General features: G+C 41.6%; 2 protein-coding genes across 2 annotated transcripts; one reads left to right on the top strand and one right to left on the bottom strand.

Annotated features, from left to right (window-relative positions):
- Positions 1-1,232: 1,232 nt before the first annotated feature.
- On the bottom strand, positions 1,233-17,677 carry Vdac3 (voltage-dependent anion channel 3). Its single transcript, NM_031355.2, has 9 exons — positions 17,591-17,677; positions 13,033-13,101; positions 11,901-11,950; positions 7,961-8,113; positions 6,461-6,513; positions 4,403-4,630; positions 3,110-3,260; positions 2,178-2,235; positions 1,233-1,744 (listed from the first exon to the last, which is right to left on the bottom strand). The coding sequence occupies exons 2-9, from the start codon at positions 13,097-13,099 to the stop codon at positions 1,653-1,655; spliced, it is 852 nt and encodes a 283-aa protein (NP_112645.2). The 5' UTR covers positions 13,100-13,101; positions 17,591-17,677; the 3' UTR covers positions 1,233-1,652.
- Positions 16,974-19,857, top strand: Vdac3l1 (voltage-dependent anion channel 3 like 1). Its single transcript, XM_006253365.1, has 3 exons — positions 16,974-17,027; positions 17,370-18,086; positions 19,397-19,857. The coding sequence occupies exons 1-2, from the start codon at positions 16,974-16,976 to the stop codon at positions 18,081-18,083; spliced, it is 768 nt and encodes a 255-aa protein (XP_006253427.1). The 3' UTR covers positions 18,084-18,086; positions 19,397-19,857.
- The last annotated feature ends 1,666 nt before the right edge of the window (positions 19,858-21,523 follow it).

Here is a 21,523-nt window from a genome sequence, read left to right as displayed (position 1 = left end):
CTTCAGGACAGGCCTGTCAGTGTTAAGTACTGTCTTACACTGGAGTTTTTCGAAGAGAAAATGCTATCTAGTTATTTTAAGACAGCCCACTTAGAAACAGCAAGGAATCCTAATGGGTATTTAGAATGTAAATGACCAGTAAATATGTGAAAACAGCCCTCTCACTTGCCACTGAAAGTATAAATCAAAAGCAGATACAACCGTTCACCTACTAAATAAATATTTGAAAGTGTGGCAACAGTGTTAATGCGCACGTAAGGGCGTGGACAAGCACCCATGATAGAAATATAACTTGATACCAAACATCTGAAGGGCAAATTCGTGCTACCTATTAAATGCCTACCCCCTGCAACTCCTGTCACTCCTAGAAATCTTACAGAATATACTGTTCAACTCAGCAGCCGCTGCTACATGTAATCATTTAAATTTAAAGTAATTAAAATTAAATCTCAAATTCTGTGGCTCGGGTGTGCTTATACTAATTTTAACAGCCATATACAGCTAGTATATACATAGACCACACACACACACACACACACACACACACACACACACACACACACACACACACACACACACGAGACTGTGGTAGTTTGGGATGTCCTCCATAGGCTTGAGTTTGAATATTTGGTCCCCTGTTTCTAGAACTGTTCGGGGAGCATTAGGAGGTGTCTGGGGTAGACTTAGAGATTTCAAATTTCCAAGATGTCTCTCTGCTTCCTACTTGCAAGATGTGCTCTAGGCTGCCACCATGCCTTTGCTACAACTTTATCCTAACCTCTGAAACATGGGCTTGCTTTTGTGAGTAGCCTTGCTCAGTGTTCTGTCACTGTGACATAAGAGAGGGCAGCAAGTAAATATTAAAGTAATTTTTAAAAAGAAAAGACATTTAAAAAATAAAGTGTACCCTAAAAGGAGATAAGTACTCTGGCCTTTATAAACATACCTATGAGCTGTCTTAAAAGGCTAACAACATACACAGGAAGTAAGTCAAAGTGCAGCAGTGAAGGAGGAGGGTTGTGAGGAATCCGAGTCCCTGCTATTGATTGCCCGAGCTCGAGCAGGGCTTCCTCCACAGCAGAGCACAGGCACCGTTTCATCCCTCTAGGGGTGCAGTGAGAACCAGAAGTCAAAGGGAGGATGAAAACACATTTACCTTTTAGACACACCACTTTAGAAATAACTCCACTTTCGAAAACCAACCAACCACTACTAATAAATCAGATAAACAATTATGTTCCAAATGTGATGGGTTTATTTTACTCTGATGCAAACCAAAGGTCTCACTAGAGCAGAGACTGATGTAACAAAAGGTCATGGAAAGTGGAGTTGGGACATGCAGGACTCGATGTACAGACCGGGCAGATCACTTCCTTTAACGTGACACTACGTTGTTGCTGAGGAACATATTTAAATTAACTCTGCAGAACTCAACTGAAATGTGGCACAAACATGACAATTTCCAGGCATTGCCTTCAAGGAACTCCCACTGGATGGATCTGTAATCTCTAGACTTCGGTGTGGGAAGAATTACAATTCTTTGGAAGAATAAAAAGTTCACTTTTGAAATTTCACAGAATTTTAAGGCCAAAACATAGTGGGTTCATTTCTCTTCATTTCCAGGGACAATTGATACTCTACTCAAAACCCCATTAAGCTTCCAGTTCAAATCCCAAGCCAACCTTGTGGCCTCCTGCATTGAAGTTCTTTCCATCCACTAAAGCTGACAGGGTCAGTTTGACTCCTAAGGAGAAGAAAACACCATAATTACTTGTACCTAGTACTATACTCAGACCTAAATTTTCTAGAAATAATGGATCTAAGTGAATAGGATAGAGTACAGGTAGGCGTAAGCTAGACTGAAATGGCCCAGTTGTCTAGGCTGACTGATGCATGATGACTACTTGGAGTTCAATATTTAGAATAATGAGGGATGAGCCAAGTTCAAAAGCTAGTGATTAATCATAGTTCTCAACTAATTAGAAATTTACATTATAGTTAGAAATCACAGTTAGAAACTTATAACAAAAGCACCTGCTCTCTTCTACTTTGTAAAGTACGCAAAGCTATCACAGAAAGCCTGAGTTAACCCATAGTGATTATTTTAGTGGTGGCAAAGATTATTCTTTTCGGAACTTTCTGTCCTGGCCCTCCACTAACTAATGCCTTTTACTTACCCGGTCGGAGACTCTGCGTATAACCCAGTCCAATTAAACTGGCATTGTTTACTTTGGCCTAAGATTAAGAGATGAAGAAGCAGCAGTTAGAAAACAAGTTCACAACGTGCCAGTTCAATGCAGAAACTACTTCATGTACAAGGTTTCTAAAGCTAAAAGTAACCGGACAAACTTAGAAGTATTAACACTGAAAAAATAAAAAGATCAAGAGGACTGATGGGAATTGTGGGTAATAAAAATGTATGCTTTAACGTTCTTGAAAGATTTTTCAAGCACACTGTGTTACCAAACATCTCTATAAATGAATTTCTTGTTTTAAGACAGAGACTCTCTTCAGAGCCCTGACTATCCTGGAGAAAACATAGAGGTCTGCCAGGCTCTGCCTCCCTAGTGCTGGGATTACAGGCATGGAGCACCATGCCTGACCTATAATAAATTCCTGAAGATGCCAGTTTAAACCTCGGACAATGATGAAGCAGTTAGAGTTTATGACAACATGACCTCAGGTGTCATAAGGCAGATCTGGATTCCTAGTCTGACACTGCCGCTTAGTAGGACCCTGACTTAGTTTCCAGGTTGTGAAACAGAAAGAAGGATACTGCCTTTCACCACACTAAACAGTTATGAGACTTACATGGGGTAATACAAGTAAAGCCTTACACCTAAGGGCTCAATTTCTGTTAGTGTTACTACTCTAAGAAACTACTAGTAGTAAAAATAGTAATCTACTCCCATGAATTTACACGTAAGAATATATTGAGGTCAAGGCCACACAGCAGCTGAGAAATCAGAACTCGAACCCAAACTTCCTGCCTTAGATATAATGACCTTTTCACCGCAGCAGTGAGGCCATGCGGTTAATAAAGAGCATGCAAACTACGACGGTACTACAGCACTCATTTACAAGCAGGGTCCAATCTGACAGCACTCACAGACAGAGAAGTTCTACAATCCAGCCTATACTTAGCAGCGATGCCAAAACGAGTGTTGTTGCTGCCAGCTGTCCATGCCAGGTTTATTGATGTTTCGATCTTCTCATTAACTCTCTGGTAGATGGAGCCTCCAAATTCAGTGCCATCGTTTCTGTTTTCATGGTATGAAAAACAAGTAAGACTCATTCATTTACTGCTAAGATGTAGGAACAAATGCGATTTTGCAACTATGAAGTCTAGCAAATTTCTAGTACAAATGACTATTACACAAGACAAAACTAAAGTATGTAAGAAACCAGTTAAAGCACAGGAGCTCCTGACTGATTTGCTTGGCTCTTCAATGTAATAAAAATTTTTAAGACAGAATTCAACTATGCTCAACGGCAAGCACCTCAGGTAAATATGTAATCTATAGGTATCTTTCATAAAATTTAGAAACTATAACCTCTAAGTCGCTCTCATAGGATCTAGGTCCATAAATACTGCAAAGAGAGATAAACGGAGGAATAAAGACAATACTAGCTTTACTTCCTGTGCACCCAGAGTGAGAACACTTTACAATGTCTAGACTCTTTGACGCATACAACAGTGTTTGAAGACCACTTTCTACACTGAGTGTACTGAGGTATTAGAGCAATACCTCAGGAACACACAGCTCGCTCCTGCCTATGACCTCAGCACTGCAAAGTGTGGGCAAGAGGATCAGCTCAAGGTCAGTCAAGGCTAACGTGAGTTTGAGGGCAGCCTGATCTACATAAGATCTTGTCTTAAAACACCGAAACCTAACTATATTGTAAATACAAGTTGAGGATGACTCAGCCAACACTGAAACCCAGGATTACCTTGCGATCCCTATTACTTCTGGATGCAACAGAGGTACTAACGAGGCTCTAACCAAAGACATGAAAATCTCCAGACACAATTACCAGAGTAGTTCTAGTTCGCTCAAATTATTTGGTGGTTGTTCTTAGTGTTCCAAACATGTTTCCAGATACAGTCAAAAGAAGTCAAAAGTAACAGTGAAGTAAGTATATACATGCTCTGTGGGGTCTGCACTCAGTGGTTTACAGATGCTAAAACATCCCACGGTTTGGGGTGAGAGCTGACAGCAGAAACAAACAGCAGCACAGCCCGACACACTCGTGTGCAGACTTCCTGACCGTGCAGCAGGACTGAGACTGTGCAGCAGAACTGGCGCCCACCAAACAGTATTACATCGCTTTTAACTTAGCATTAAAAACCCCCACCTCTCAGAGCAATGACACTGGCACTAAAGACAGAATGAACACTTACACATGAGTATGCAGTTGGAAGTCTTCAGCCTTGTAACCAAGAGCAAAATTATTCTGACACAGTTTGGATTTGGCTGTGTCAAAACTCATCTGGTAGCCAGCAAGCCAACCTTCAAAGGCCAACACGGCCCAGCCATAGATGGTCGGTCCAGAAAAATCTATGTCAACGTTACTGCCCACACTAAAACAATCCCGTCTATAGGAGGCCTTTAATTTCCCACTCTTCTTCCTGTAAAAACAAACAACATAAGAACCATGAGTTCACATTTCCAGTGAGGTGTAAAGTCAGACCCTCCCCAAAGTAGATGGCATAATGTGTGGTTAAAAGGCTACAAGTGAGGGGTTGGGGATTTAGCTCAGTGGTAGAGCGCTTGCCCTGGGTTCAGTCCTCAGCTCCGAAAAAAAGAAAAAAGAAAAAAAAATGCTGCAAGTGACTTAGCTCCACAACTGTTAGGATTCATCTCTGTCAGTGGGGACTGAGAGACACACGCCTTTAACCCAGCACTTTAATCCTAGGAGGTACAGTGAGGTGGAGCTCTGAGCTCCAGGAGAGGCCAGGGCTACACAAAAAAAACTCTACTCAAAAAACCAACAAACAAAGTTCACACACACACACACACACACACACACACACACACACACACACACACACAGAAATGTGTATGTCATTATATAAAATAACAGAGCATTTCATGATTGACTCTGTAAGGCATGAATGAGCATATCAACAGACACTGTTAGAGAGGAAAGCGTTCTGTTGCTCTCTGCTGCACAGCAGGTACAACATAAAGTACACATCTCAAAAACAAATGCAGGGGCTGGAGAGATGGCTCAGTGGTTAGGAGCACTGACTGCTTTTCCAGAGGTCCTGAGTTCAAATCCCAGCAACCACATGGTGGCTCACAACCATCCGTAATGAGATCTGATGCACTCTGCATCTGTGTCTGAAAACAGCTACAGTGTACTTATAATAAATAAACAAACAAATAAGTCTTTAAAAAAAAAAAAAAAACAAATGCAATGATTTAAATTTGCTTTCAACTCAAAGAAATGATGTTTGAGGTGACAGATATACGTACCCTACTTGATTATACAATATATACACATATTCAAACACCACACAGAGCGCCACAGATACAAACATTTGTCAAAAAATATAAAGTCGGGGTTGGGGATTTAGCTCAGTGGTAGAGCGCTTGCCTAGGAAGCGCAAGGCCCTGGGTTCAGTCCCCAGCTCCGAAAAAAAGAACCAAAAAAAAAAAAAAAATATATATATATATATATATATATTCCATAAGTAGTATGATATTTAAGTGCCAAATTAATAATATGTTGACACGTGAGAAATAAATGATCTTCAAGTATTTTCAAGTGCTAAAATGTTACATCAAAACGAATAACTAACCTGTTAGGAGAAATGCACAAGTTTGTTGCTTGTTTTAGACAGGTTCTCACTGTAGCCCTGGCTGGCCTGGAACTACAGAGATCTGCCCGCCCGCCTTCATAGTGCTGGGATTAAAGGCGTGCACCAACACACCCGGTCACAATATATTTTTAATAGCAATGCTGAACATTCAGAATTAGTTTTGCCTTACAAGTCTTTTAAGAGATTATTTATTCTAAACATAATTAAGGCATGTGACAGGGAGGACAGACCCCTTGTCACAGCTACAACCAAATTTCACTGTGCATTTATCTAGCCTCCCTGCCTTCGGACTGCAGAGAGCAGGTTAAGCAGATAAGAAATGAAACAAGGGCAAACAGACTAAGCCTGAGGACTTCCAAGGCTCAGAAACCAAGACGGCAGCACAACAAGCACCCCGTTCGTTCTCTTACACTCTTAGATTACACTCTTGCCAGTCTCATCCGTCTTCAGGATACAGATGACTAGCGTCTCAGGCCCTTCTAATTCCTAATGGCATAGATGTGCCTGTTTTAATTTCCTTTTAGTGTACATGTTATGCTGCCTTGAGGATAAAGACACAAGAATTCTAGCATTGCTAAAACAACCTCCCCTTTCTCCCTGCTCCTACAGAAAAAAATGGGTTTGGATAATTACCCTGTGTTTGGTACAAATATGGTATCAACCGTCAGTTTCAACCCTTCAGCCAACTGTAAAACAAAAATTTGTCAATTAACAATTAATTTTTAATTCTTTAACTCAAAACACCAATGCTAAGGCTCCTTCCCACGTCCTTTAATAACAAAGTCATTAAAGAAAGCCAGATAGTAAATTATATAATAAATTACCTCCCCCATCTTTTCTTTCTTTCTTTTTTTCCAAGACAAGGTTTCTCTGTTTAGCCCTGGCTCCCTCTGTAAATCAGGTTAGCCTTGAACTCAGACCTCCCTGTCTCCCACTCCACACACCCACCCCAGTGCATTGGGATTAGAGGTGCACACCACCACTCCCAGCTTTTACCTCCCACCTTTCTTTCTCCCCTTAACCCTCTTCCCCTCAAACCCAGCCCTCAGTTCTCTCATCAAAATATAAATGAAGCTGGTTATGGTGGCAAGCCCCTATCGTCCCAGCTCCTCAGGAGGCTGAGGCAGAAAACCTTAAGCCCAGAAGTTTACAGTCAGCCTAGGTGACATAATGAGAACACCATCTCAAAACCTTTAAACATTAAATGTAACAAGCCAAATCCTGATTAAATAACCAAAATTACTGATGAAAATTGTTCCAATGTAACAAAATAATCTTGTTGTTCTCCTGAAATGACTATAAGATAACCTGACGTTACTAGAAACAACTTCGTCAGCTATACCATTCCATATGTGCTAATATAGATGCACCTTGAAAACTCAGCTGGGCACGGTGGCACACTCCTGTAATCTCTGCACCACTTGGAACGTACGGGCACCAAAGTCAGGAGTTCAAGGTTAACTTCAAAGAAAGTCTGAGGCTCGCCTGGACTACAAGAGATCCATTCTCCAAAAGAAAATTACAGTACCCTGAAGACAGTGAGTGTCTTGACAAAAATCAGCTAATCAACTTTCTCCTTGAAACATTTCTGCACAGATGATTTTGTAGATTACAAAAGTAATCTAAATTAGAAAGTCTGCTCTATTTAGGAAAGGACTGACTGTGTAACATAATTAACTAATCAGAACAAAGATACAGTGCAGGTTCCTAGAAAAGTTAAGACACACCAAGAAAGGAAATAAAAATGCAAAAATGCTCTATAAAAAAGAAAAAAAGAAAGAGAAAGAAAGAAAGAAAGAAAGAGAGAAAGAAAGAAGGAAAGAAAACATGTTAAAATCCCACTCAGATTCTATTTTGTGTCTGTTCAATTTTTTGACAATTATTTTTATTGTTTTTGCTCATGTATTCAGGTGCACTTGTGCAGGTACTGGTGAGGGTAGGAGGTATTAGATCCCCCTGGAGCTGGAGTTATGGGTGGCTGTGAGCACAAGGCACTGAGAATTGAACTCAGGTCCTCTGTAAGAGCAGAGTTTGCTCTTAACAGCTCAGCCATCTCTCCAGTCCTAGTTATTATTTTTATAATGACATTATGAGTTATTAAACCTACAAATAACTTCTAGTGCCTTTTCTTACCTTATTCTCCCAAGAGATTTCTGTCCCAAGAGTATTGTCTGTATTCCACTTTTGGGTGAAGATGAGCCCGTAGTTACAGACCTTATATTTGGTCTCTAGGTTGCCTGATGCTTTCCCTGTATCAGTATAAGCATGACCAGAAGTAGAAAATTCCTTTTAAAAAAAGAAAAAATAATTATTTTAAAATGATTTCACCAAAACAGAAACCATTCATTCCTGAAAACAGAACTTTAAACTCATCAGAAACAATACAATTTACTTTTTACCAAAACCCTATCTTTCATCAACATACCTTCTACTTTCTTTCTGTCTCTAACCAGGTTTGGAACTTTCCATTACTCCTCTCTTCTTATTGATATTTATTATTCCACATATTCTTTTTAATAAGCATATTAAATTCTTAACTTTAAAAGAAAAATATTTCTCATGGAAATAAATGCCTTTATTAGAAAGGCAAAAATACTGAATTTTGAGAATTTCACTTTCATGGTCTAAGATGACTATCAATTCTCTATAATCCTTGTCAAACAGTAAATTTAGAGGTGATTAAGAACCTAAACACCAGCTTCCACTTTCTCTTTATAGTCAACAGTTTAGTACTTTGTAGCCAGGGGTGAAGTGGAGTGAGGGGTGGGGGTGTGTGTGCTGGGGTTGGAACCCAAGGCCCTGCTTACATCTCTATCACTGAGCTGTATCATCAGCCTATTGCTTTAGTTATGATCTACTTCGTTTTATTTTATGTGTCTATATGAATGTCTGTCTGTCTGTATTCTATGTGTATACCTGGTGCCCATAAAGACCAGAAAGTCATGCCCAGTGAAAGGAGAATCGTAGGCAGTGTGAACTGTATGTGAGTGCTAGGAACCAAATCTGGGTCCTCTGCAAGTACAGCAAATACGTTTACCTGCTGAGCCATCTCTCCAGCCCCAACTACTGCTTTTTAAAATGTACTTTTATAGGTGAGTGAAGTAGCTTAAAGGTAAAGTGCTTGCCTAGTATGCTCAAGACCCTTTGGGTTCCATCCCAGCACTAGAAAAGAAAAAACATTGTGAAAAAATACACTTAAGGGGTTAGGGATTTAGCTCAGTGGTAGAGTGCTCACCCAGAAGCGCAAGGCCCTGGGTTCGGTCCTCAGCTCCAAAAACAAAACAAAATAAAAAATACACTTAACGTAAATGTGGTCTTTTTCAATTATATACTGACATAGCATTAAAGTATGTATAGTGTTGTGAAACATGAATGCTTCAACCACAAAACTGTCTGTAAAACTTTCACCATAAACATTTTCAAACAACATCAAAATTATCTACCTATGTTCACAATAAAACAGAATTTTAAATTCCCTTTTTCCTCATCCTCCATCTGGCCTAAAGTATCAAATAATCACTGTGAATGCTGTAAATGCATCTTCCTCCCAACTTCAGTGTCCTTCCCACCTATGACAATGAGCAATTAGGAAAAGACCTTCTTCTAGGGAAGCAAACAGTCAACACCTGTCACTGACAATCTGTGACTGCCAAGAAGGAAACTTGCCTGACCCTGTTTTCAAAGAGCGCTTCTGAAATCTGGCCAGCAGCAATGAAAGACTACCCTTCCTGGGCAGTGGGATCTCACTGACTGCAACATGAATGCTCCCTTAAGCCCTAACTCAAGTTCTACACAGATGAAACTGTGAGAAGCTACGTTTTGTTTATTCACACTACACAAAAAGCTTCCAAAACAAAAATCATGCTGTCCACTTAGGTCAAGGCATTAAGAAAAATGATACAGCACAAGCCATGTTTAATGGCTCAGGTCAATCCCTTAATGTGAAAACTGTTTGCTTTTAATAATAAGTCTAATTGTCTAATATTGTAGGTTTTATATTTGCTTTCCAAAAATGACAGATACAGCAAATGTAACTATTTTGGTGTTAGTCTGTGTCTTCCTTCTCCCTTAAGTCTGAAGCTTTTATCAAGAATTTAGAGCATCAGGCACACAGATTCACAGACAAGGCTACCACTATTTTAAGCTGAAGTGCAGACATTGCCTCAGTTAGGTCTAATTGACAACAGTGAAATAAATATAAAATCTACATGAAAGTGATCGCCAGCTATACGTTTAATGGTTGTAAGCAACATAGACAGATCACTGTAAAACAAAAAATGTACAAGAGACAAAAATTAATCCTAATGCAGAGACAAAAGCAGACAGAACAAGCACATGGGAAGGCTTTTCCTCACCATCTGAATGCACACCGGCACCACAGCAGCATGAAAGGAGAGAGAAAGATACAGTTGACTTTTCCAACACAACTACTGTAACTTGTGAAAACTCTAAAATGTGTAGTTTTCCTATTTCAACAGAACCATATATACAATAGCCTCCTTAGAGCGTCAGGTCATGCATATATTCATTGATGACAGAGAAACAAGGGAAGGAGTGCCCGAGACAAACCAAAGCTGTGCACAGTGCAATGCAAAGTATCACACAAAACACACACCTTTCATCCTTCTAATTAAACAACTAATTCATGAATAAAATTTATATAGGTCTGAATAAGGATGTAGCCTGTAAAAATAAATCAGAATACACTGAATTAAAAGTTCTCGTGGGTGAGAGTCAATGTTGAAGGGCTTGTCTAGTGTGCACAAGGCCTTGAGTATCCAGCACCAAAGAAAGGGGAAAAAAAGAAAAAGAAAAAAGGAGAAAGAAAAAAAGAAAAGAGGAAAGGGGTCGGCCCACTAGGCCTAGTGATACAGGCCTACTAAGCAGTTATGAGAAGGTGGAGGCAGGAGCACAGAAGGTTCAAGCCTGTCTGGGATACAGGCCGAGTTCAAGGAAAACACTGCCAACTCAGTAAGACCCTGTCTCAAGTCAAAAAGTAAGAGCAGGGTGGGGCTAGGGCTGTAACTCACTGGTGGAGTACCTGCCTTGCATGCATGAGGTTCTAGGTTCAATATACACTATCAGGAGAAAAAGTTAATCCATTTGCTGAGATTTACTGAATGTCTGGCTAATGATGTTTTGAAAACTATGTCAACATCTTAACTTCTAGTAAAAAAGACTGAAAGAGAATCAGTTAAAAAACATAAAACCAAGCCCAGTGGTAGTGCAAATGAACATTTAATCCCAGCACTCAAGAGGCAGAGGTAGGAGGTCTCTGTGAGTTCAAGGCCAGACTGGTCTACAGAGCAAATTCCAGGCCAGCCAGGGATACACAGGAAAAACCCTATCTAAAAAAGAAGAAAAGGAAAGAAAAAATAGCAACAACAAAAAACACATAAAAATGAGGTCTTGCAAAGGACTCGGGTTTGATTCCCAGCAATCACAAGGTGACTCACAACTATAACTCCAGTTCCAAGTGGTCTGACATCCTTTTTTTGGCTTTCTTGGGACCAAACACACACAAGGTACACACACATATATCTAGGCAAAATGCCCACGCACATAAAATAAATTAATACACTTTTAAAAATAAAAAATAATCTGGTATATATATATATATATACATATATATATATATATATATATATATATAAACTGTTGTGTATATATATATAAACTATATTTCTATATTTTGTATAAATCAATGAAAAAGACAGATTAAAATAAATTTTTGTAAAACAGGAATAAAACTTGTATAAACCATTATATGGAAGTAAAGGTTTCAGTACTCATACACCTTCATGAAAGTTTCTACATATATGACAGGAGTCAAAAATATACATTCTGTATCATCTGAGAGCCAGATGTCTAACACTCTTATGAAGACAAGAATCCAACTGCAAATTCAACCTGTCTCCTGGCTCTGCAGACCCAGCGAGTCAGAGAAGGGCACTGCTGGAGGGCAGGCAGCAGTGTCAAGGGCATGCTGCTTTATACAACAGGAAAGAATTACTTTAAACCAGTTCCCCTACGTCAACATGCTTTACCTATTAAAAATATATTAGGTACTCACCACTCCACTACAAGACTTGGTTTTCAGATCTATTTTGACCATGCCAAACCCTAGAAACATTCAAAGACAAGCAATTTAACTTTTGCTCCAGTTTTTTTCAACTTAAAAAATATGAAAGTAATACATTACACATCCATATTGAAAACACATGGTATTCTCATCAGACAAGAACTTGAAAAGAAACTGAATTATGACAAAAGAAGTATAATTCTAAATGTCCTAAAAATGAATAAACACATACATCTAAAAATGTAAAAGTAAAAAATGCACTAGTCTAAAATCTAAAGTTACTCAAATATCTCTATGTGTGTATGTTTATGTGCACGTGTATATGAACATTTGTGTTATGTGTACAGGTGCAGGTAAGGTAAAAATATAATGAACATTAGTAATGAGGAAAAATGTATACAGCACAGAAAAATTAAAAACTTCAAATTCTAAAACCTAGAACATTTTCTAATTGTAATAAAGATAATTTGTTACCAAAGAAATAAAAATATGACCTCTACTTTCATTAAAAATTAGTATATCAAAAAGCATTATATGAGCTGGGAATGGTAGCACACACCTTTGATCCCAGCACTCAGAAGGTAGAGGCAAGTGGATCTCTGTGTATTCCAGGCCAGCCTGATCTACACAGCAAGTTCAGGTCAGCCAGGGCTATACAGTGAGACGTTGTCTCAAGACACAAAAAACAAAACAAAACAGCTTTTTACAGAGGGTGGATACACACTTTAATCATAACCAGAACTAGTGAAACAAGGCATAAATATTGTATGTGGATGCTACTTCCGAGACTAGATACAGATACAGATATAGATACAGATACAGTCTCTATACAGAGACTAGATACGTCTATGTATGTGTATGTGGATAATAACTACTCCCAATGTTTAAAGGAGCCTACAGAATGAAAGGTAAGAGGCTATTAGCAGCCTTAATACTGCAATGTAAATTAATGGCCACTTTCCATCACTTTACTAACAGAGCGTATCTTACACATTTCACCAACTGAACTATTCCCCAGCAACCTACAAAGCAAACGTTGTAAGGATCTGTGAAAGCACATGCCTGGCCCTGAGAATTCACCACCAGCCCTGATGAAACACAAACCTTGACGTTGCGTACTTACCATACCCTTTGTTAAAGACATCCTTGGCAGCCTTTCCTAGGTCGCAGTAAGTTGGTGTGCTACACATATCTTGAAAGGAAACAAAGATTAACCATTTAGTACGTTCACTCCTAACTCGTCCACTCTTTCATGGGGATCTTTTCCCTCTGCACCACTAACACTAATACCTAATGCAATCAAAATTCAAAGATGGAATTCCGTTCCTAAAACTAGAAACTAAGAGTTTATTTACTCTTGAGATGCAGAACTTACCATTTTAATTGCACTTCAAAGACAAGAGTCTCACGGGCCTTGTTAGACAGCTTTATTCTTTTTAATGTTACATAGTACACATGTGCAGGCACACATGCATGTGTCTTATTGCTCAAGTGCCATCGACATTTTTCTGTGACAGCCAGACAGGGCCCCAAGGTCCTTCTGCCTGTTCACACCTTTTCAGAGCTGGGGTTCTGTGTACACACTATTATGCTTGCCCTTTCCAAATGGGCTTTGAAGGTCAACCTCAGATTGTGTGCTTTGCCAACTGAGCTATAACCTGGACCAAAGGGAAATTTTCATGCAACTGTAAAAACATGCAATTAAGTCCTCAGGGTTGAGGTGTAAGGATCTGGGTTCAATCCCAATACCACACACCACAGAAAAAACACATACTGATGCATGCCTATAATCTCAGCGAAGCTACTGAAACAGAATAGTAACAAGTTCAAGGCCAATCTAGACAATTTAGGGAAACTCCGTCTCCAAAAAGGGGGGAGATGAGTTAAAGGCCTTCAGGATTTCAATATTTTGCTACTCTGAAATTCAATCCCTAAAATAAGACCTGATGGTTCAAGCCTGAAATCCTAGCTGAGGCTGAAGCAGGAGGATCACAGGTGTGGGCCTATCCTAGACCACAGAACGAGTCCAGGCCTGGCAACTTAGTGTGAGACTGATTGAGAGACAAGAATAACAAATTGAAGAGAACTGGAAACATAGGTAGTAGTAGAACATTTGCCTAGCACACAGAGGCCCCAGGGTCAATCCCCATACCATAGCCATGCCAGAAAAGCTTCAATGGGACTGGAGACAGTTCAACAGTTAAGAGCACTGGTTGTTCTTCCAAAGGGCATCAGCATGGCCTCTCACATCATCTTTAACTCCAGTTCCAAGGGCTATAATGACCTTTCCTGGCCTCTACAGGCACCACACACATGTGACACATAGACATGTATTTGGGCAAAATGCCCATATGCACAAAATTACAAAAAAAGTAAAAATAAAAATAAAATTTAAAAGCTATGAAGCTGGGTGTAGTGGTGGCACATGCCTTTACTCTCAGCACTCAGGAGGCAGAGGAAAGGCAGTGTGAGGCCAGCCTTGTGTACACAGAAAGTTCCAGGCCAATAAGTACAACTTAGTCAGACCCTGCCTCAAAACAAAATTAAAAACAAAATAGAAGGCATCAAGAGATTGAACCAGGTTTCTTAACAGACTAGAGGACTTCAACTCCAAGATCAGTCTGGGTTCCAAGATCCTACCTCAAAACAAACAAACAAACAAACAAACAAACAAAAACCCACCTACGAAAGTCGGAGTGGTGGCTGAGCAATTAAGAGCAGGTGTCAGGCAGCCCAGAACCACCTGTAACTCCAACTCTAGGGGATGTGACGCCCTCTGCAAGGATCTGCACACAGCTGACATACATACAAACACACGATACACAGATATGTTTAAAAACCTACTAAATGAAATATGCTATTCAAGAATATGATCTTTCCCAAAGCTTTTCTTAAAATGTCATACTTTTACTGTTAACCAGAAATAGAACAGAATCTATCTGCAATAACCTGCTTACCAAAAATAAGTATGAACTTTGAAATTAAAACCTTTGAAAACCCAAGGTGCTTGTATCTTGCCTACTCAATATCCACCCAACTTCTGTAGAAAGCCAGGAAAACCCTCAAACTGAATCCTCAGTGAATACAGCCTCCCTCATCCCTCTGCACAGCAGATCCCTGTAGCAGTTTCGGTTGTCTTCCTGTTAAAGCCTCAAAAGCTAAGTCTAAGCGATCACTCAACTACCTCAAATAATTCCATCAGCTAGATTTTATGACACCAGAAAATTCCAAATACCAGTCAGCTTCCAAGCATCCCCACCTGGAAGCCACATGCAGCCAAAGATACCTATGAATGTGACTCACTACAAAAAAGTAAACATATTAAGACAGGAGATTTGAGGTGGAATTAAGGCAGTAACTGGCAAGACTCGTGACCTGAGTTCTGTCCCTCAGACACACGCGGTGGAAGGAGAGAACCAACTCCCACAAGTTGTCCTCTGACACAGTCAGTCAGTGGCATGCAGGCATCTAAACAAATCAAACAAACTAATTCTCTAATCTGGGGCTGATAAGATAGCTCAACAAGGTACTTATCACCAAACCTAACAACCAGATGCCTGGACACACACGGGAGATAGAAGCAACTCCCCCAAGTCACCCTCTGACCATCACACATGGGCAGAAGCAAAAGCATGCACAAGCACACAAGAAATATATAAACGGGGTTGGGGATTTGGCTCAGTGGCAAAGCGCTTGCCTAGCAAGCGCAAGGACCTGGGTTCGGTCCCCAGCTCCGAAAAAAAGAAAAAAAAAAAGAAATATATAAACAGATAAAAATAAAACCTAGGGTGGACACGGTGAAACATGACTTCAACCCCAGCACTCAGAAAGCAGAGGCAGACACAATTTCTAAAGTATGAAGCAAGCCAGGGGTGCTACACAGTGAGGCCCCGTATCCAGAAGAAAAAAAAGCTTGACTGCATAGTTCCTGAGCATGACCCTAATAGATGACAAAGTTATTGAACATAAATTTTGTAGATGAAGTTGCTTCAAATCAACAGGTTGAACACATCTTCGAATTACAGTCACTATGCTTGAACTATGGACACCGTGCAAATCATTTAAATAACTAGCCTGTGTATTTATAGTCGGTCCAACTCTTAATCTAATTCCTGCTAGGCCTTTGCCTATAAATAAACAGGGCCTTGGTTTACAGCCCAGGCTGGTCTCAAACTTACTGTGTAGGCAAAGTTAACCCCTCAACATATGATAGTCCAGTCTGAGCTTCCAGGGAGCTGGGATTATAGCTGTGTGCCACCATATTCAGCATGACTTATTTCCTAACTGGGAAGTCATTTAAAATTTGTACCTGTCACATGCACACACTATGATATGAAGTTAAGAGGAAAGAACATACAAAAAAAAATCATATATAAGGTCAGGGCAAAGGAGATAGCTCAGTTGGTAAAGTGTCAGTCATATAAGCATGAGGGACTGAGTACGAATTTCCAGGGCCCACACAGCATTGGGGTAGGGGCAGAGCAGAGACAGGAGGAATCCTAGAGCTCTCAGTTCAGTGAGAAGACCTTTTCTCAAAAACTAAAATGGAGAGCAATTATGGAAGATACCCAACATCAACCACTGGAGTCCACATGCATACTTATGCTCACACAAAACAAGACCACACAACACACCCAAAAATTATAAAGAGAAAGGGGGATGGTGTATGGGTCAAGTGCTTGTCTTACATAGAGTTTTATCCCAGGCACCAACCAAAAGGAAAAGTTAGAGTCGAGGCAAATGAGTGGTATTGATGTTCTACATCAATCTATCATAAAATTCTGCTCTACGTTACAGGGTTTAGAGTTCACTAACAGGGTAATTTTACAGTCTCGGTAGTAATGTAAATCTTTTGCCATCATTCTGGGAGGGAGGTATAGAAATGGAGGTCTTATGTATCCAGACAGAAACGTTTATACAGTTTTAGGTTTTCAAACTGATCAGAGAAAAATACTCCAAAGTGGCCGGAATGTGTAAGTGTTAATTACAAGCTTTTAGCGTTTAGATTTACTGTTTCTCAAAATCATCACTTTGCAAATGTCGAGTGGCTAACTGGAGTCGTTTATGCCCAAACTGTCCTCCATTCGGGCCCATATTCTGATGGGAAATGCACTGCTGGTATGATCAAGCAAAAATCGAGAAAACACAGACTCCATGTTACTCGAGAGTAAAGCTACAACCTCACAATTCTATTAACGCTACAAAACAGATATGCACCATGCCCCAAGGCTGCATTAGACCCAGAGGGAAAAACAAAGGGCACTAACTAGATGATACAGCTTCTCTTTTGTTCCTTGTTTCTGCTTTTTAAGATGCATGAAGAGCATCCTCCCTTCGGCCGTCAGAGTGCAAGACACGCCTGACAGGTGCTAGACACGTCAGAGAGGGAGGTGAGGGCAGGGTCCGGTGTAGGTTTGGGGTTCCAGGACTCGCCCTCTCTAGAAACCGCCCTCCTTCCAGCCTGGCCCGGGGCAGGACGCCAGTGCGCACGCCGGGCGCGGCGGAAGGTCGCGGCCCAGGGCGGCTACTCCCGCCCTCAGGCGACCAGAAGGGTCCGGGCAGCGGAGTCTCCCCGCCTCGCCTCGCCCTAGGCCGTCGCCCCTCAACTCCTCCTCCGCGGGCTTCGCTCGTCAGGCCCGCCGGCCCTCCGCCCCCCCGGCCCGTGGCAGCGGCCGCCTCACCTACAACCCGAGGGTGGGCCCGTCCCGCTCCACCAAGGCAACGCTGAAGGTCTTCTCGAACCAACGCCGTCTGCGCCTGCGCGACCTCGCTCCCCGCCGCGCCTGCGCGCCCGTCGCTCCGGAGCGCGAGTGCGCGCGGTGCCGCGCCTCAGACCAGGCGCGCAGGGGGCCGCGGCGGACGCCTCCGCCAACTGCCCGGCTTCGCGTGCGCGTGCGCAGGAGGCCCCGCAGGCGGGTGACCGGCGCGGGTTGTGGAAATGGCCGAAAGGGCTTGAGGACCTTCGCTGTGCCCGGAGGCGCCGTTCTCGCGAGAACGTGCCGGAGCCATGGCTACTGTTCCCTGAAGGTGCGCGGGCAGGGCGCCAGCAGAGAAGCAGGGCGGGCTCTGCAGACACGAGCTGCAAGCCTGAGTGTCGCTCCCAGACCCTGCCACCCTCTGGTGGATGACTTGCAGATCTTTATGGGAACTTTACAGGTCAACTATAGTTTTTAAAATGTGAGTCTCTCAGTTGTAAGGATGAGAAAACATAGGCCCTAGGGGTTAGTCGACTGCGGGATTCTAGAGCATGCAAGTTAATGGAAAGAGAGACATCAATGTAGCAGAAATTGTGCAAGTAGAAAACCATTGCTTTAGAGCCACCGTAGTAACAACGGATTCCTTAGGAAACGGTTAAGGATATCCCTATGGTTTCCAGGAATCACTCCACGGATTATTTTCTGAAGTGGAAGAGACCTTCACAGCAAGAAAATCGCCTTAATCGAGTGATTAAAGCTAACACCTTGTGTCCTGTCATGCACAGAAAGGGACACAGTATTCTTAACAAAGCATATAATTTGTCTATCAACGAGAAAGCAAATACAAATTAGGGGACCTTCTGCAAATAAAGTTCTCAATCTCTTCGATGTCATGAGAGATGAAGAAAAGGGTACCAGACAGTTCTAGGTTCAAGAAGAAAAAAGGTTTAATGCTAAATTGTTTTTGTGATTCTAAGTTGGACTGTGGATAAAACAAACCGGCTATTGAGGACTACAACCAAGCAGCTGGGGAGATTTGCGTTAACTACACTACCACATTAGTACACTACTATACTAGTACACTAGTACTACACTAGTACTACAGCAACGTACAATCTGAGGGTGATGTGCCTTTGGAAATATTTGTTGACGTGTCCTGCCACTGTTTTGTATTGAAAATAATTTTTTCATACAATATTTCCTGATCGTGGTTCCCCACCCCCAGCTCCTCCAAGGTTCTCCCAATCTCCCCCAACCGCCTGACTCCATGCCTTCTTTATCTCTCTCTTTAAAAAAACAGAGTCAAACAAACCAGAATTTTAAAAAAGAAAAATAATAAAGAGGAAGTATGAGGAGAGAAGACACGTAAACACAGAATCTGTGCATACAAAACACAAGTAAAACGAAATGGAAAGACACGTAAACACAGAATCTGTAACATAACACACAAAACACAAGGAAAACAAAACAAAAAGCCCAAACTCAGATCCATTGAGTTCATTTTGTGTTGTCTGTCTACCTTTGAGCATGGAGACTCCATTGAATGAAGAAAACCATTTTATTTCTTTGCAAGTGGATGTCAATTAGAGATAGTTTCCTATTGGGGATGGAAGATTGTGTCCACTTCCAGTCTGAAAATGGAGGCCCCACCTGACTTGAAACTGTAGGTCCTGTCGTTCAGTAGTTTCTGCACCATCACCTACCCAAGTCAGTCCTGTTGTGTCTGAAGACTGTTTCCTTGGTATCACCCAACCCCTCTGGCTCTTACAATCTCACTTCTTTCTCTTCCAGTTGCCTGAGCACTGAGGTGAGAGATTTGATGGAGGCATCCCATTTAGGACCGAGTGTGCCAAGGCCTCTCACTCTCTGAACATTGCCCAGGTGTGAGTCCGTATTAGTTCCCATCTTCTGTCGGAGGAAGCTTCTCTGATGATAGCTGAAGACGTTCCGATCCATGGGTTGTTGCAAGATATTGGCTCACATTTAGAACCTCCCTACTGTGTATTGGAAAAACCGTGTTGTGCTGTGACTCAACCCTACTAAATAAAGTCACCGACAGGTCAAGAGGTAGAGCAAGCCACCAACTGAGAGGAAGTGAGCAAAAATAATTAGAAAGGACAGTCTTTAAGATGAAGAGTACTTAAGACAGCACAGAGAAGGAGAAAGCTTTTTCCTTCTGGAATGTCAGAGGAGTAGGAAGGTCAGTTGGATGCTTTCTCTGCCTCTCTGAGCTAGTGGGCTTTCACCACAGAGTCCGGCTCCCGAGTCTTCATTTGGTAAACCGACCGTTTGGGATTTTGTTTTTAAAACAACAGTGGGTATAGCAGAACATTGTTAGCACTCATTTTAATAAGGGTTCAACCTCTCTTCTAGCCCACCACCCAGCAGAGGTAGTGGGAGAGAAAAGATATTAGGACATGGGAGAAGTGGATCTGTCCAGCATTAGTTCTTTGGGGGTGAGCTCAATCTTCTTTGTCAGCAGGTCAGTCCCATAGCAAACACAAAATACAACTCAGCAGCTGCAGACTAATCCTCTAGGCGGGCAGATAACATGCATACTCCAGCAGCTACAGTCCAGTCCTTTTGCAGTCAGACATCAAGCATGAACTAGCAGCTGCAGTTCCATTCCGAAGAAACCACAAGACTCGCCAACCAGCCCAAGGCAAGGCCACTGACGCAGCAAATTGCCACAGGAACCTCACGAGCAGTTCTTGGGCAAACTTCTCTCTATGGCAGCGTTACCACAAGTTGAGCTCAACCGCTATATAAGACAAACCAATACATGTGTGTTGTTAGCAAAAATAATCGAGGCAGAACAAACCAATGCTCAGTGCCTATCTCCCACTGGCTGTGGGGTCATATTTATACTCCTTCATCAAGCGTCCTTTTCATGCATTTGCTATATCAGAACATCCTTTCACCTGTGTCTGCTTCAGGAAAACATCCTTTCACATGTGTGCCCCAGCAAAACATCATTTAACATAACTAACTTTCCAAGGAATCTAGAAGTTTCCGCTTCATTTTCACACCACAATTGCACCAGCACACCTTGTAGACGTGTCACCATTACAGATCACAGGGTTTGTGACAGGTTTGGTGGTTACCTTTCTTCTCTGGTAGCAAGCAGAGTACTTTCCAGTACTGTGAAAACTATTCACAGGGATGAAGGATCTAGTTAAGCACCATCTTGACTTCTTGTTTAATGAGATACGTAATTTTTGTCTCCAGCAATAGGACCGACCTTACAGTTTGCAGAGACAACCAATAGCCTGAGTTCTTTGATGGCTTCCATGGCATGCTGTTGGCCAACAATTCAATTAGCTGTAACCTATTCCTGGCACTAAAGGTTCCACTTGAAGGTGAGAAGTGTCTAGTTGGGCTTTGTCTCTTTAGTTTTTTTAGTGATCCTTCCCACCATGATTATAATGGACTAAACCTATAAGCCAGCCCCAGTCAAATGTCTTCCTTTATAAGAATTCCTGTTGTCAGGGTCTTCCCAGCAATAGGTCACTGACTGTCATGGTCTGGTGTTCTTTGCCATACAGGAGTTTTTCAGTTATATGAGGTCCCATTTAGTAATTATTGTTCTCAGGACCTGTGCTATTGGTGCTCTCCTCAGAGAGTGGTCTCCTGTACCAATGAGCTCAAGACTAGTCACTGTTTTCTGTCCTATCAGAGTCAGTGCATTCAGCCTAGTGTTGATGCCCAGATGTGATACATTTTGTGTGCAGTTCTGTGCAGGCTGATAAGTGTGGACATATTTGAATTCTTCTACAAGCAACTGTCCAGTTTGACCAGCACCATTTGTCGAGGATGCTGCGCTTTTTACCACTGTGTATTTTGGCTTCTTTGACAAAATCAGGTGTCTGTGGGTATGTGGACTTATCCCTGGGTCTTTAATTCTATTCTATCAATTAA

This window comes from Rattus norvegicus, chromosome 16 (genome assembly GCF_036323735.1).
Source record: "Rattus norvegicus strain BN/NHsdMcwi chromosome 16, GRCr8, whole genome shotgun sequence".
Lineage (NCBI taxonomy): Eukaryota > Metazoa > Chordata > Mammalia > Rodentia > Muridae > Rattus > Rattus norvegicus.
This window is presented reverse-complemented; position numbering and strand designations above follow the sequence as displayed.